Source organism: Hoplias malabaricus, chromosome 3 (genome assembly GCF_029633855.1).
Source record: "Hoplias malabaricus isolate fHopMal1 chromosome 3, fHopMal1.hap1, whole genome shotgun sequence".
Taxonomy (NCBI): Eukaryota; Metazoa; Chordata; class Actinopteri; order Characiformes; family Erythrinidae; genus Hoplias; species Hoplias malabaricus.
In genome coordinates this window covers 32,909,933-32,926,371 of record NC_089802.1, presented here as the reverse complement: position 1 = coordinate 32,926,371, position 16,439 = coordinate 32,909,933, and the positions used below count along the sequence as shown (strand labels likewise).

The window sequence follows — 16,439 nt, the reverse complement described above, 5'->3', positions numbered from 1 at the left end:
CTTCTAATCTGTCCAATTAGCTCCAACATGTCAACTTGTAAAATGGGACCTTCATATTCTCCAATATGTATTTTGTCACTGCATGAAAGATGTTCATGGCTTCCTTTATTGTTGGGAACACTGTGACTTTTTTCTCATTTAGAGTGATTATTTTGTTGATTATTATATCAGCATTGTAAACATTACAAGCGTAGCTGCAACAAAACTTCACTATTGAAAGCTTTCGCTCCAAACTTTTGAAATGCAGTTTATTTGGCATTTGAGTTGTGAAATATGGGGCGGCCTTAAACGGCCGAGCCTCAGCTTTCAGGCCTTGATCCGCTGAGGGGATGCAACAGGATAATCTGTTAGGGAATCCTCTGCACAAGGCATAAATAAAGGAAGATGTTCGACAGCAGCCAATTCAGAGAGACAACCATGAAGCAGTGGAGCTGATTCTAATCTTGCTTCACCCCAAACGAGGTCAATATTTATTCACAGCCGCAACAGATCTGTTAGTTTAGCTTTTCCCACTAAAGGCGTCTGGGATATTTGAAAGCTTCTGTGTGGTTTGTTATAGTTTTTTAGGTTAAGTCTTTTTTTAAAAGCAGAAATATGGTCCAATAACTGTTGAAGTGATCAGTACAGTGTGTAATATATAAAACATTAGTATTGAAAAACTATAGTGAACCTGATCCCATTTTATTGATTTTTAAAATGAAAATGATCTTAACTTTTAATGCACAAATGCTGTTTATTTACTGTTAATTTATACTACATGTCTGTGCAGATGTTGCATAACATTTTCAATAAAACGTTAAACCATGTAAAAATAAATAAATAAATAAATAGAAATTGAATGTAAAAGAATTCAGAGCAGAAGAGCAGTTTAGCTCAGATTCTTTCTGTCAACAGAGGTTGTGCTGTCAAATTAACTAAAGATTAGACTGTAGCAAAAGGCAGGATTCTGAGGAGTGTTGCGGCATTAGTTTAAGCCTCTCTGTTCTGCACCTGTGAGTTTTCATTAATTTATTCCATTCTGATTAATTTTATAATAGTGATAATAGTTAAAGGTAATAGACTTTCATATCAGGACCACTGCAGTTAATACGCTAATAAGATAATAAATCACGTTAATTACTAAGGCATTAAAAACATTTTCTTTTTTGCCAGAACTCCAAACACAGGGCTCTCTGTTTGGACAAATGACAAAATAAACTAAAAGATGGATAATACTCAAGGGATTTTGTCATGAACTTTCCTTGCAGCTGTAGGACCTTGAATAATGACAAACTTAAACCTTTAAAAACAAAGTTCCACTTTTCTGTAAGTCACCTTTGTTGTCTCTAACAGTGAAGTTGGCATTGATGGAAGCCTCTGGTGCCAAACTGAAGAAGAACCTATGACCTCCAACCGGCTGGTCAGCATCTGAGGCACTGACCGTTTGGATCCTCTGAAAGAGAAAGAAGCTTTGTAGTGAGCAGAAAACACAGGTGAAATTGTATGAAGCTATTCTGAAGCCTTTTTATCCTTATATTATTTTCATTCTGTATATGCGCTGATAGCTTCTTTACAGAACATTTCAGTTCACAGAATAAGTTCCTATCTAGACAAAAAAAATGTAATGCAATTAAGTCTAAGACAAGCCTTTTGACAGTAGACATTAAATGCCATTTCTGCCTGTTTTGAATTTAAACTAATTCTTTTCAATCACCAATAATGCTGATTAAATATAGTTCAGCTGAATGTGGACGATTTGCAAAACCAGAAACCACTAGATTTGTGTCTTTTTAAGACAGCAAGCGTTTCAACCTTTATATAAATTATTTTAATATGATTAAATTCCTTTTTTATGTTGCATTGTCTGATACTAACAAAATCAGTTTTATTAGCCTTTGTGGGAGATGAGAATTGTTTTTATTACAGGGGGGTCTCATCTCTCCTTTTTGCTCACTAGCAGCTCCATGCAGAGCCACAACATTTCACTCACAAAGAGAGCCAATACTGTCCTAGATCATAAGATAACCATCAATCTGAAATTTGTAATAATACTATTCTCTGTAAATGGTGAGCTGTGATTAAGATGTTTAAGGTTGAACTTGACAACTTCTCAATTAATAATCAGAAAAAATAATAATAAAAATAAAAATCACATTATCATCATCATCATCATTACCTGGCCTGCTTTGGCATTTTCACAAACAAACGCCTCATCCACATTGTCAAACGTCGGGGCATTATCATTGATGTCCAGCACCCTGACGTAGACTGGTACATGACTCATCAGACTGCCTGAATAAGATATTTTAGTGTTAAAATGTGTTAAAAAGAAGTTAAAAAGTGTTAAAAAAGAATATCTTGAACTACTTCTATATACAAAAATCATTCTTTAGAATATAACAGATCCAAATCTGCATCTTAAACTAATATGCAAAAGCACCTCCGAGCACCAAAAAGCACAGGATTTTTTCAGCCAGATGCCGTTCTTTTTTATTTTAAATTTTTTTTTCACTAAAACACTTTGATGGTGATCAAAAGAGCATTTGGAATAGCTTTGATGAGTAAACACTTCAGTGGTTGTTATGCCAAATGGGTCATAATATATGTAGCTGTCATAATAAAACCTCATTACTTTTCTGTAGCTGCCAAACCTTTCAGTTTTTAAGTTTAATTATCAGGAAAATTTGAAAATAACTGTTTCCTCTCTCTTAAAAAGAGAAATATGGTCTTCTTATGACAGACAGTGACGTTACCGGACATTTATCTGTTCCCTGTGTGATATGAAACGTACTGTTTTCAGCAGCCTGCACTGAAATGTTATGCCAGGCTTGCTCTTCCCTGTCCAGTGGACGAGAAATGTACACTGATCCGTTGTTTGGATGGATGTTGAACACATGGTCCATATCCGTGCGCCAGTCTATTAGATACCTGGAAACAAAAAACAGACACTAGTGAGGCCCAGCTGGAAATAAATAAATAAAAAGAACCTACATTGGTTCAACATTTTTCACAGCTCCGATACTTATTTAGATTAACTAACAAGCCAGCCCTTCTGCTCTATCTGTTAATTAGGTTTCATTTGAAGACTCTCAGATTGCACCATTACTCTTTCCATTACCAAACGACTCATACGCTCCCTCAGGCTTTCAGACCCTTTTTACAGCTAGTGTTAAAAAGTGAACTGCATGTGAACGCTGTGCACTGATAATGATGAACGTACTTCCAGTTCCACCTGGCTTTAAAGGGCTTATATCTTGGAAAACCCAATTCCTTAGCATTGCTCAAATAAATGAGTTGAATGTAATTCGTAAAGAATTCCACACTCCACATATGGAATCGATGCTGAAAAATGGAGTCTGATTTAAATGTACTCTTTTGTGATGTCACATATTTACATATGCCTAAAAAAATGACAAACAAAACAGTCAATGGTAACAGAGGTTATTCCCTACAAGAGCATGTGATTTGTAGCCTTGAATTGTCAGTAGGCCACACTGAGTCAGCTGTAAGCTGCAGATCTAGTTCAGATTTTCTATTTCATGCAAATGAGTTATGATATGAAAATAAAACCAAATGTATTAAGTGGATTCAACAATTCCTTGGACCAATCACAGAGACGCGCAGTACAAGGTCCCAAGCCTAGATTTCTTAGAACCCTCCTGTCTCCTGTGTTACCCAAATAATGGAGAAGCCCATAACTGACATTTCATATTTTCTTCTTTTAGATCATGTGTCTTTGCAGATGTACTGTGGCAATTCAGAGGAAAATTTAAGAATGGAAGCATTACACTGAACATATGTATTTATTTTTATATAAAATTTCTACTGGATTAGTGTTAATAAATTGCAATGTTTTTGCCCCATTAAAACAGAGGCATAGGGGAGTATGACCTTTGTAAATACAGTAAATCAATATGAATTTTAAAAATGCAATTTTTGTATTTTCTGCAGAATAGTTAGTCTTCTAGGCAGAAAGTTATTCTGGATATTTCGGAACAATGAAATGCTATCAGTTGTGTATAAAATGTCCCTAAATTTCCATTTTGAGTAAGGGCAAAATTGCCCCTTATAAAAATAAATTATGTCCTGCCCTGTTGAATATGATATGTCAGCAAGGCCAAGCCTTCCTCCTGGAGAACCACCACCAAGCAGAGATTATTTCCAAACCTAATATAGCACCCCCGCACACACCCCTGCCATGAACATGCACTACATTTTAATGTAAAAATGGCCTCTGGAGTAACTAATATGAAATATGTTCCCTGTTATATGTCAGTTTTAATTTTAAGAAACTAAAGTCAGCCAGGGGCACCTGCCGTATAAGAAGGTGCTGTAAAGGCCATTCATTAAGTTAAACACTCATTTGTTTCCCCTCCTGATTAATGGGCCAATGGGTTGAAACAAGGAAGAAAAAAACGAAACACTGCCTCAAGGAAGTAAAGGAGCATAGGTCTGTGTTACACATGTTGGGATACATGTAATCATAAACTTTTAACTCGTTCATAACGGTAAAAACTCACAGACTAAAATAGAAGGTATTAATCCATAAACTCCTTTGATAAAGACATTAAACCATAATTGACCTTAACAAACGGTATGCAAGATAATATATATATGAATATATTATCCATGAGCAACTTCTATAATCGCTCCTATAGATTTCAACAGAAAGTTGAACATTTTTTTATAGAAACTTGTATAGACTTTTAAAATAACAGATATTAAACCATAAAAACCACCAATGAATGAGTGTATGCACTATAGTGTTTAATATATAATATAGCAGTATAATATATCAGTATATAAACAGCCTCAATAAACACACTTGCACACTGGAAAATCCACAGACAATATCAATATACTCATGAACATTTTCAAATTATGTTTGTTTTACTGTAATTTCCTATTTAGTAAGAAAAGAAAACGTCTTACTAATCCTTTGGGTATATTTAGCTTCAAAAGCCAGCATCTTCATCAATGTGTCTTCCTTGATATGAAGAGCAGGTTTAGCATAAACAATGATTTGACAGTTTTCAGAGCTATTTTTAAAAGCACATATTGTAACTCTTTTGCTTTATACACTTGAAAGGATTGAGCACTGATGAGTGCTGACATCACAGGAGGATGAAATTGCATGGCCTTTGGCTTTATTCCCAAGGTTGGGCTTTTATCAGGTGCTCCTGTAGTTTTGCAGTTATTACAAAGAGAACGTCTAGGCGCAGTCTACAGCTTTAGATTTAATATGCTATGTTATTGGAAACTCATAAAGAAAATGTTCATTACTTAAAACATATTGAAAACCTACGTGTCTGCAAAACAAACATGTATATGATTTTCTGTGCATATGGATTTTATTTGGCTACTTCTGCGACACAAAGCTTTGGTGGTTGATTTATCAGGAAAAAAATTGGGAGCATGGATTTTCTGAATATTGGCTATTGCTCTTCATGACGAATGATGTTTAAGGTTACAAGACAAAAGCAGCAAAGCTATGCGAGGAGTGCCAGCGTCTATGCCTCTGTGAGATTCACTATAAAACCTATTTGTTTTAAACAGCAATAAAAGAAGGCTTGCATAAATACACATTCACAGCTCCTTTCTGGCATCGTTTCATTTCTGCTTGTGCAGTTAAACTGAGCATTGCCTGCTTTGTAATGAGAGAAAATGGAGATGATTATGTGGAGCTCGAGTGCTGTTTTCAGCTTAACACTATATCTTACAAGAGATGTAATTCTGTCTCTGTTGGGACTACTGATCATGATTAAGAAGCAGACTTAACAGCAAAAGCCTACCACCACTAGTGGTTCTTAAATCCAGAATATGGGCACCCTGTATGAGGGATTTTGCCAGCTAGGGAAATGAACAGTGTGCGCAAAGTAATTAACACATCTGACAGCTCCAGCGAGATGATTCTCTGCAGAACAATAGCATAGCGCACATTTCAACACCAGCCCACTGTGATAAAGACAAGCACTCCCTATTCAAGTCTGCATCCAATCTCTCTAATTAAGGGTTAATTCAGGGTCAGACACGACTAATATCGGCTATCAAGCGTTCATGAAGAACCTGCTCTAGAATAAACGTGATTACAGGGGCACTCGGCTCACGCTGTGTCTGCAGGTGTGCGCTCTACCAACTTCTGGGTGTCAGCCTTAATGTAGGATTCGGCTCGGTTTGGGGCAGAAAAGAACGATTCAACATTATCCATAATTCATACACATGTCCTAAGAATAGCTTTTAAAAATGTTAACATTTAAATAATGCCACAGTCTGAAGAGCTATGTTAGTATACATATGACTTACAGTAGCTCTAAATTAACTTCAGACTTTAAAAACAGCATTATACTCTGCAAATACTCTGGCATTACATGGAATAAAATGTTGCTCCATTAACCTACAATGCAACAAGCCATTGTAGTTACATCAGTGACAATAATAATATACATAAACCTTGAAGTGTATGTCTCATAGGGCTGGACAATAATTCAATATCAATATGTAAGTCGCAATATAAAATGTTTCAGCAACAATGATTTCTAAACACATTTTCAATATTTCAATATACATTATTTACAACATCTGTCACTGAATGACGGTCATTACAGGGCACTGTTGTCAGTTCAGCACTGAATTTATTTTAAAAATATTAATATTGACAAAGCCAATAGGTTTATCTCTGATGGTGATGTCATGTTTCTTATTTATTCTTGGAAGTTTTTTCTTGGAATAGTATTTTGTACTGTTCGATATCGGTATCGGAATTATATCATATCGACCAAAATTAAGAAATATATCGTGATATAAATTTTGCCCATATTTGTCGAGCCCTAATATCTCATTATTTCTCCAAAACTATATGACGCACTTAAAAATGTAAGACAACCAATTATAGTGCACATTTAACTAAACCCTACCTCTTAATACTCACTGTCCTGTTGCAATTCAGTATGTTTAAATACTGCTAACAGGCTTTCACCACTTTATAGGTGCTGTTTGACCCACTTCCAAACCTAAAGGCCTGTAAGGAGAGGTCACAGAATCTGGCTCTGGGAGGATGCTTCATCAGCTACTACTTTACCAGCACATTCAAATTCACATGGATCAACCACATCTGCTCCAAGGTATGTGCACAAGTTAGTTTAATGCTATCAGCTGGGTTCTAGATTTAGTTCCAAAGCCTAAGACTGTGAAACTGGACATACTTGACAATGTTTCGGTTGGCGTCAGGGTCCACAGCACTGACAGATCCAATGATGGTTCCAATCCTCACATTCTCTTTGACCTCCATGATGTAGGCCGGTCGTTTAAAGACAGGTGGCTCGTCTACGTCCTCCACAAAAACCTTCACTGTAGCTGTGTCTCTGAAAGACTCGCGCGAGTGAAAGCGTGGATCCAGATAGACATTCTCCACCTGAACCCGCAGAGTGTACGTCCTCCTTTTCTCAAAGTCCAGGGGCTGGGGAAAGAGAAAAATAATCCTTTCAAAACTGCCTGAACAAACCTTTCAGGAACTGCTGAATGAGTGCCAAAAGCTCTGAGTTTATTAATACACCATGTGGGTGCCTCGCAGTTTAAGTCAAAAGTTAAAGTCTTTATTGGTCATATGCACAATATGTCAGGACATTGGTGCACTGGGTTTCTGTCAGCTCACAGAATTCTGCCAGACACAAGTTTGGACAAAAATATTCACCAACGCTTCAGTAAATATCTTACAGCTTCACAATGTAAAATTGTATACAATTAAAGGCAGTAGCATTATCTCATAATTAATTAATATTACTTTGATTCAAATGTCAGAGCAGTCTGTTTGAATCTGGTACCTGTTTATCTTTATGCATTAATGTCACACACTGAACCTAAAAAAAAATTTCACACAGCATCTACTTTTCAATTAATATAGAGTATGATACAGATGAGGATAAGATGACAATACTAGATAATAAATCCTTAATTAACTTTTCATTCCCCAAGTTTTAATTAAGTTCTCCTCCAGTACTCCTTCAACATGAATGTGCTCACAGATTCTACAATGCACAGGATGTACAATACAACCCACTTTACAAAAAGGGTAATTGCAATTTAACATGAGCTGCTCCCCAGTTATGCTACCTGTTAATACCTACTGCACACTATAGGAAGCACCTATTTAGTTTATGTTTTTAATGATTTAGTCATTATTTAACATCAATACTACAGGTTGATTCTGAGGAAAAATTCTATTAAAAAAAGCATGTCATCCAATGCTAAAATAATTTTTTTTAATCAAACAGTAATAGCATATGCCTGCAGAAAAAGTTTATGCATGTTTATAGTTTATACATGTATAAACTTTGATCATTTATTCATTTTCTGTAACCAGTTCATCCAGATTAGTGTCATGGTAGGTCCACAGGAACACACAACGAATGGGGCACCAGTCTATCACAGGACATCACACATATAATTTCACTCACACACTCACACCTATGAATAGTCACTTCTGAATAGCCAGTGTTTTTAGACTTTGGGTTGAAACGGCACCTAGAGAAAACCCACACAGACACAGGGAAAACACACCAAACTTCATACAGACAGTGACCCAAGGTGAATACCGAACCCACAGCCCCAGGATCCTAGAGCTGTGACAGTACCAGTTGCGTCACCCTGTCACACTTTTATAAATGTATTAAATCATTTGGATTGCATTGTAAATGAAAGAAGCAAACTTTTACACATTTTAATACTTTGATTTTCTTACTTGTACCTCAACTGAGAAAGACAATGCAGATCTAAAACTTTCCATTTATACCACATTTGTGTTAGTAAGTGGAAAGGAAGACACCTTTAATCCCTCTGAATTTGAGAAAAAATGTGTGCAGACAGTAAAAATGTAAACTGAATGTTATTAACTTTGTCTTTACACAATTATGTATGAATAGACATTTAATGAAGATCAAACTAAATCATAATTAAATGATTAATTATATACAAATATTAATATCAGTTGAACATATTAGCATCCAGTCTGTCCCATCTCTCTCTTGTTGTGATTCATTTCAATGTTAGTGTTAGTAATATGTAAGTATGTTAAATTTCTGACCTTTCTCAGAGTGATGATTCCCTCCTGCGTGACGCGGTTGGTGGAGACCTGGAACATGTCTTGGTCGTCCATGATGGTGTACTCCATCTCTGCGTTTTTGCCTGTGTCTGCATCCGTAGCTTTCAGCACACCAACCGTACTGCCTGGCTCTAACGTCTCAGGAACACTGAACTGATAAACACCTGGAGAGCATGTACACAGAGAACAGTTACTGAAAGGATCCTTCCATTTCACTGAATCTAGTTTACACTATGTGCAGTGAAGTGGAATAGCTTGTGCACTATATTCTGAAGAACTACTCAGGCCTTACCAAACAGGCACCACAGCTGCTCCCAGGGTAACTCAGAGATTTCATATAGGGGTGAAATGATACATATTTTCAGGTTGGTTCTACTTTTCAATTCTGAGTTAGATTCAGTTTGGTTTTCAAGTTGTTTGTTAAAAATACATTGAATATACAGAAACTGCATCTGGCATTGTCTGGTAGCGCCAATTTAATGCATACTGTGCCACAGAATAAGCCTGTCCCCTAGTTGATCACTAGTGTTGCCTAGTGTTGACCACTTACAGTGCTTTAAATAAAAGACTATAAATTAGACATGCTCAGAAGAGAGCAAAGTGTGTACTGTCGATACAGTTCCATTGTCCTAGAAACAGCTTCCAAAATAATTTCAGGTTTTAATACTGCATTCAATTCATCTGCTATATGAAAAAGCCTGTTGATTTTGTTTCAGCAGAAGCACTCAAAAGCCTTGGTAGCTGCAGAGCTATATAAAAAAATCCTTCCCTGCTATTTACTTTGAACTCTGGATGGACCTCTGAGGAGATTTTTCTGGAGTGCGACAGGAGAATATTTAATTCTGAAAAACAATCAACAGCTTTTCGCTAGACAGCTATTTTAATCAAGCAAAATCATAGCGTGAAAAATAAAACCCTTAATTTTTCTCTCTGACAGAATAGTGCTTTATCAACATGTGTAAGTTCATTCTGAGCTCAGATTAGCAACAAAATTTTCTTTCTGCAAGCCAGTGGCTTGGATAGAAAAATAAGATGAGTAAAAATAACACAGCCTTATTGCTGTTTTTTGTTCAAATACGCACATGACAATTATACAAATGATGTGGTACTGCAAGATATTTTCACAGATTAGTGTGGACAAATGGCAGCAGCAAAACAGCAGTATACATTTTAATGAGTAAAATGATATTTTGATTAAATCTTTGTAAGAATCTAAGAAAGAATATGCAGTACTATCAAACAGTGAAAAAAATATGTTAAAAAACATAATAGCATAAGGTTTTCCCTTAATCGGCTACTCCCTCTGTGCGATGTAGGTAAAGTGTCCTAAATTTATACTCAGGCAAAAGTACTTCCTCTAAAACAGCTTGAGTAGAAGTATAAAAATAGCAGCCCAACAACTACTTAAATACTGATTATGCTGTATTGTGTTGAGTGGAATTCCAGCATCTGTCAGCACAGGAAATGAAGTCAGTGGGGAGCCCCAGTCACAAAACAACACAGCAAAAGCACAGTGGCATTTAAAAGTCCACAAAATGAATGGACACAATGTAACATGAGTTAAAATTTGCTTGATTTAGCCAGTAATGTAGCTGAGTATAATTAATATTTAATATAATACATGTTCATTCATTCATTCGTTATCTGTAAGCGTTTTATCCAGTTCAGGGTTGCGGTGGATCCACAGCCTATCCAGAATCATTGGGCGCAAGACAGGAACACACCCTGGAGGGGGCAGTAGTCCTTCACCGGGCGGCACACACTCTTACATTCACTAACACCTATGGACACTTTTGAGTTGCCAATCCACCTACCAAGTCCCTGGAGCTGTGTGACTGCGACACTACCTGCTGTGCCACCCCTATAATACGTGTACTTGAGTAAATGTAACTACCTAATACCCACCTCTAGATATTTTGTAGGTTTGTGTAGGTACTAAAATCTGGGCTGCTGTTTACAGGCTCTCTATAACTGGTGTTAATTGTATATTATACATTTGTTTATAATGTGTTCATTCTTATAAATCCGTTTTCTACAGATCAATACTGATAATACATATGATATACTCAGAAAACCAAACGGTGACATAAAAATATAATATGAACTTATTGCCCAGCTCTATTAAAAATGTTTTTTTTCTATGACTTCATTCTGGGACCAGTTTGTTTCATGGTACACTTAATGCATGGTGTTATATTTTAAAAGCAAGCACATAGATATTAAAAGCAGTATTTAATAAATATGGTAAGTACTGTAGCATGAATTCAAATAAATGGCACAGAAACAGCAGTAGTAAGTAGCTTGAAAGAATGTGGCAGCATGCTGAATATGCATTAAAGCAGCATCAGCATGGAGTGCCGCATAGCCAATATATGCACACACGCTGCATCATCAGAACTGGGGTCATGGTGTCCATGAGGTGTGTGTCTCACCCTGAGGGAAGCGCGGCGGGTTATTGTTGATGTCCAGCAGAGTGATGTTAACTGTAGTGGTCCCTGAGAGGCCCCCCATCTGTCCTGCCATGTCCTTGGCCTGAATCACCACCTGATAATGCTCACGGACCTCACGGTTCATATTGGGCAAAGCTGTCCTGATTATACCTGAGTGGAAAAAAAGACTTTGATTATTTCAACCTACAGAAAAAAGTTTGAAATATTCTAAAATTAGCAGTGAACGTGAGTATTATATGTATGTATGGCTCATCAAGGGCTTGGAAAAATTCATTGATTCATTGTCTGTAACTGCTTATCCAGTTCAGGTTTGCAGATGGTCCGGAGCCTACCCGGAATCACTGGGTGCAAGACACGAACTATAACTGTAATTCCAGTGTTGTTGAGTAGAACATTCAAAAGTAACATTTTTTTTCCCTCAACAGCTATATGTTCAGTTATTATGAAGAGACATGCTTTCAGTTTTTTACAAGAAATCTGTCTAGGATGTCTTTTCTCACCTACAAAGTTCAAATTTAGATGAAGGTTGTGAATTCTGCTTCTCATGATTCAAGTAATTCCAAGCTCATTCAGTGTCTGTATTTCATTCTATCACACATTTCATTCATTTTCTCAGTGAGGGCATCTTGACCACTCCACATCCTTTCAGAGCCATAGTACTGACTGTTGAAGAAGCTGATGACAGAGGACTAACAAATTATGCAGAGCAACAGATGGACTATAGTCTGTAATTGTAAAAAAAAGTTTTTGTTTGTTATTTTGGCTGGGCATTGTGTGTGTGTGTGTGTGTGTGTGTGTGTGTATCATCCCTGTCCAAGGAAAACTATGTATGTCCATTATTTCCATTTTTTCATTTATCTACATGATTGAAATGTGTTCGCTGCTTTTACAGTGTGTGAACATTTCATTATGGATGGATTAATAGGAATGTTTAAAAATCGCTCTGAATGCAGTCTCTCTGCATTGACCTATATAAAAATATTAGATTATTTTTGGCTTCTGTAACATCCACCCCCAGATGGACATGTTTTTTGGGGGGGCATTGAAGAACTGTAGTTGTAGAACTAGAAAATGGAGCTACATGTAGCTGATAAAACAAGAGAAAAATATTGTAAAACAGAAACAATATGGTGTCTTTAATGTTATGGCTGATCAGTCAATGATCAATGCAAATATATATATATGTATAATTTATCATCCCACATGCAGAGTAAATTGTGGACTCATAAAGCATCTGTGGGTTCATCTGAGATAAAGCATAATAGCAATAAGCTGCCTAAGTGATCTGCTAATGCCTTTTTATGTTTCATTTCTCTTTTTGAAGCATGTATGGGAGAGTTGCTTCAAACACACTATTCGCACAATATTAGACTTACATTCGCCACTGCCCTGTCCCTAATCTCTGCCAGAGTTCTTTTCTGCAGAGGCAGAAGTGCAGCAAAGCAGAGTGTGTGATAAGGGCAATGTGTGTGTGTGCATGTGGAATGTGCTGAAGAGAAACAGGGAACATAAGTGTGTGGTGAAGTATTTTGAAACAGACCTGTCTCCGGCTCTACAGAGAAGTATGGCTGTCCCTGCAGGATGCTGTACACCACTTTAGCGCTGTTACCGTATGTAGAATCATCGGCATCTGTGGCCGTCACCTGCACAACAAATGTACCTGGACAAAAGAGAGGGGGAGAAACTGCACACTGAAAAAGAACTCTTGTAATTAGGAATATACTGATCTGATATGAAAGATGCATATCAGAGCAGATAAAACATTCTTCTAGATCTGTGTCTGAGAGTCCAGTCCTATGTCACTGCTATCCTGGTGATCTGAAATTATGCCTCTGTCCTAAAGGCTTGGCACAAGGAGGCTTTATACCCGTCTAGACCGCATTAGGCACTGAGCAGCTCTAGAGAATCCTATTTCATATAGTGCATTTCTATGGAGAACATGCAAGCTGAATGTACACAAATGATCATCTGAATCCATAATGAGTGTATATAAAATTAGCTGAATTCACTAGTTATATGTGTTTCTACATTGTTTGGACATTAGTGCTGGGCGATATGAGCGCAAATCAATATCACGATTAATTTTACATTTTATCACGATTACGATTAATGAACGATTATTTTGTTTTTGTGTTTTTGACTCATAGTTCAGTGACGAGGTTTGTGTTGTAAATATGCTCCAGTATTAAATTTGGGATATTTTTTCTCTAATAGTGCTGCGAGCTTGTTCCTATCGTTTTCTGACCATTGTTTATATTTGGTGTGGGATTGTGCTTTGGTTGCTGACACTGGTTGTTCTCAGTGCTTACATTTAATTTCTTTTTGTCAAGTGTCATTTTAATTAAAGCCAAAGTAAAACACGTCCAAATCACGGACTCTGTGTTTTTCTTTAGGTTGTTTCCTTGTGGCAGATAGGGGCAGATTCACGTAACTACAGCTTGGTAGTGTGGTTTTTAAAGAATAAAAATAATCAATATAATAGTTATAGACAAGACTATGTCAATTGAATGTCAATTTTCCCAGCCCTACACTGCATGTAATACTTGAGACATGCAGTTTGTACAATGCTAACAGGAACAATAAACAATTCTATTGCTTATTAGCTTTATTAGCCATGTAGCTCCAGTAAACAATCTATGGATGTTTTCCAAACTTAATAAAATCATAAAATAGACATTTTCTCACACAGCACCACATGACTTAATAACATAAAATAAGCGTGTACAGCTCTTCTGACCCTCAAAACGCCCAATAACATTGTTATTGTCTGTATCCTTTTACTGCTGCTTTGCATGCACTGCGCACATGACCTGAAATGATGAACTCCTTCACACAGCTGAACACCAGCGTTCCCCAAAAGCCCTTTAAAAGTGCTACGCTTGCAGAGTGATCAATGCTACATCATCCAAACTGAGTCATACGCCGGCTGCGGTAAGAGAGCAGGTCAAATTCACTCTGTCCTCGCACTGTACATCCGCCCACACTTTTCACCTTATATCAATAACTACAAATACAAAACCCATTCAGCATCGCAAAATAATGATTCTCTATGTAAACTAAAGCAACTGATCACAATTTATTTTGAGAGAAATGGGTTTTTTTTGCTAGAGACTATTTCCATAATCTATAAACCAGTCTATTATGTTTGATTAATGGAGAAAAGAAAAAGTGCAGCAGTTAGATACAAATTAGTATTTCGTGTTATACACAATGTATTGTTTCAACTAATGAAAAACACATGGCTTATCCCCTTTTCCACAATGTTCTTTTAAACATGGAGTACCTACAATGAAAGAACTTTTATCAAGGGCATAACAACAGATTTGCAACAGCGTATTGCTCTCAAACCCAGAACAGCACACGAACCAAATATTCATGGCACTTCAAGTGCTATAATTGAGGTAGTTGGAATCCACAAAAAAAAAAAAAAAACTGCATTGATATTCAAATGATTTGTCTGTGTGGTGGGCAAAATCTATGTTATCAAATCTAATATTGCAGATCACAGAGAAACAGCCATGTCAAATATGCAATGTCCTAAATGGTGCTGACCACATGTAGAACAACAAAAACAATGCGCACAATGTCAGAATTTTCAATAACATCCATCCACGTGAATCTAAAAACTGGAGTTAAAAAAATCAGCTTGTTCAAGACGATATTATTGCGAACAGTTGTTGAGTGGCATCTAATTTGAGAAGTATTCTGTTGGGTGAAGCATATCTGAGAGAAATGCAAAATCCTCATCGTCAAGCAAATAAACACCCAATTAAATTTTAACAGGAAAAAGTGCAAGATGAAATTGTTCAGAGGTTCTTTAAGCCAAGTCTGTCCTGAAGTGACACTTTGCCCTGACTGCTCAGACAATGCCAAATGTGTTCTCTTGTCCAAACAACTGTTGCTAAGCCAGGGGTAACTTGTGATAGCTTGGGAAAGTGCACTATAAATGTTTAGTTTTACTTCGGCTTGGCAGAATCCCTGTTGCCATCGTTAGAGATATTTCTGTTCTTTATAAGCTGCAGTTTGTTAGTGGAACCCTCCAAGGTCCCTTGCATGGAGTCTACAGACATCCTCTTCCTGTTCTAATAGTGCCCATGCACAAAATAGTTTTATGAATTTCTAAGCAATGGGAGGAAGTCAGTGAGGGAGTATTAGGAAAGGTTTTGAGAGACAGGGCCCTATTCTCATTCAAGATCTTGTCTCATTTGTTATCAACTGCAATGTGCACAGTTCTCCAGGAGGCATAACTGCAGCCTCATTCATCTCAGGAAGGCAAAGGGCTTTCTTATTATTAACCAATATTTTAGGCTTGTGGTTGGTTTTAACAGCCTTGAATTCTGTTCTGTCACATTCTGAATGTTGTTTTGTTCCACATGGCAAGAGTGCTTTGTGAGCTTTGCAATGTTAGGTTATTATAGTGCCTAGCATCAGTTAACCCCTTTCCTAGCGGTTATAATGTCTTATGTGTTTTTCAAAACCTGAACTGTAAATCTGCCTTTGTAGCTAAGCAAGCAAGTTAATAATTCTATAAGTGCATTTAGTGGATTTTTTTTATCATTGTAGTCATTCACATGAACTATGAAAAAAGGGTTAAGAAGCCAGGTGTTTTTATGTTTGTTTGATTATTTGTTTTACTAATTATTTTAATCAGCACACCCATTTCAGTCTACACATTGCTCACTAGCAGCTAAATATAATATACAGTTAGTCTTACAACATTTAACACAGGGAGAGGTATCAATGCCTTACAATTTAATCCTACAGCAATATTTATAAAATAAAAATTTTATTTGATTATATTAATTCAAAATAGTCATATAAATGTAAAAAAAAAGTTTATTTTAAATGTCTATGCATGGACCATATATTATCAATTTAATCTATTAGTATCAATTCTGAATATACATTTTTGA

At 36.6% G+C, this 16,439-nt stretch overlaps 1 protein-coding gene across 11 annotated transcripts in view; it reads right to left on the bottom strand.

Annotated features, from left to right (window-relative positions):
* The window catches only part of LOC136691143 (cadherin-10-like), an 84,211-nt gene that overhangs the window by 7,693 nt on the left and 60,079 nt on the right, over nucleotides 1-16,439 (bottom strand). For all 11 annotated transcript variants that reach the window (XR_010801846.1, XR_010801842.1, XR_010801845.1 and 8 more), the window contains 7 exons: nucleotides 13,067-13,186; nucleotides 11,509-11,676; nucleotides 9,059-9,240; nucleotides 7,182-7,435; nucleotides 2,771-2,907; nucleotides 2,156-2,271; nucleotides 1,315-1,432 (listed from right to left, as the gene is read on the bottom strand). Coding sequence is in view for 2 of the 11 variants with exons in the window: in XM_066663492.1 (XP_066519589.1) it covers nucleotides 1,315-1,432; nucleotides 2,156-2,271; nucleotides 2,771-2,907; nucleotides 7,182-7,435; nucleotides 9,059-9,240; nucleotides 11,509-11,676; nucleotides 13,067-13,186 (1,095 nt within the window). In the remaining 9 variants the exon portion in view is untranslated. The remainder of the gene's footprint in view (nucleotides 1-1,314; nucleotides 1,433-2,155; nucleotides 2,272-2,770; nucleotides 2,908-7,181; nucleotides 7,436-9,058; nucleotides 9,241-11,508; nucleotides 11,677-13,066; nucleotides 13,187-16,439) is intronic.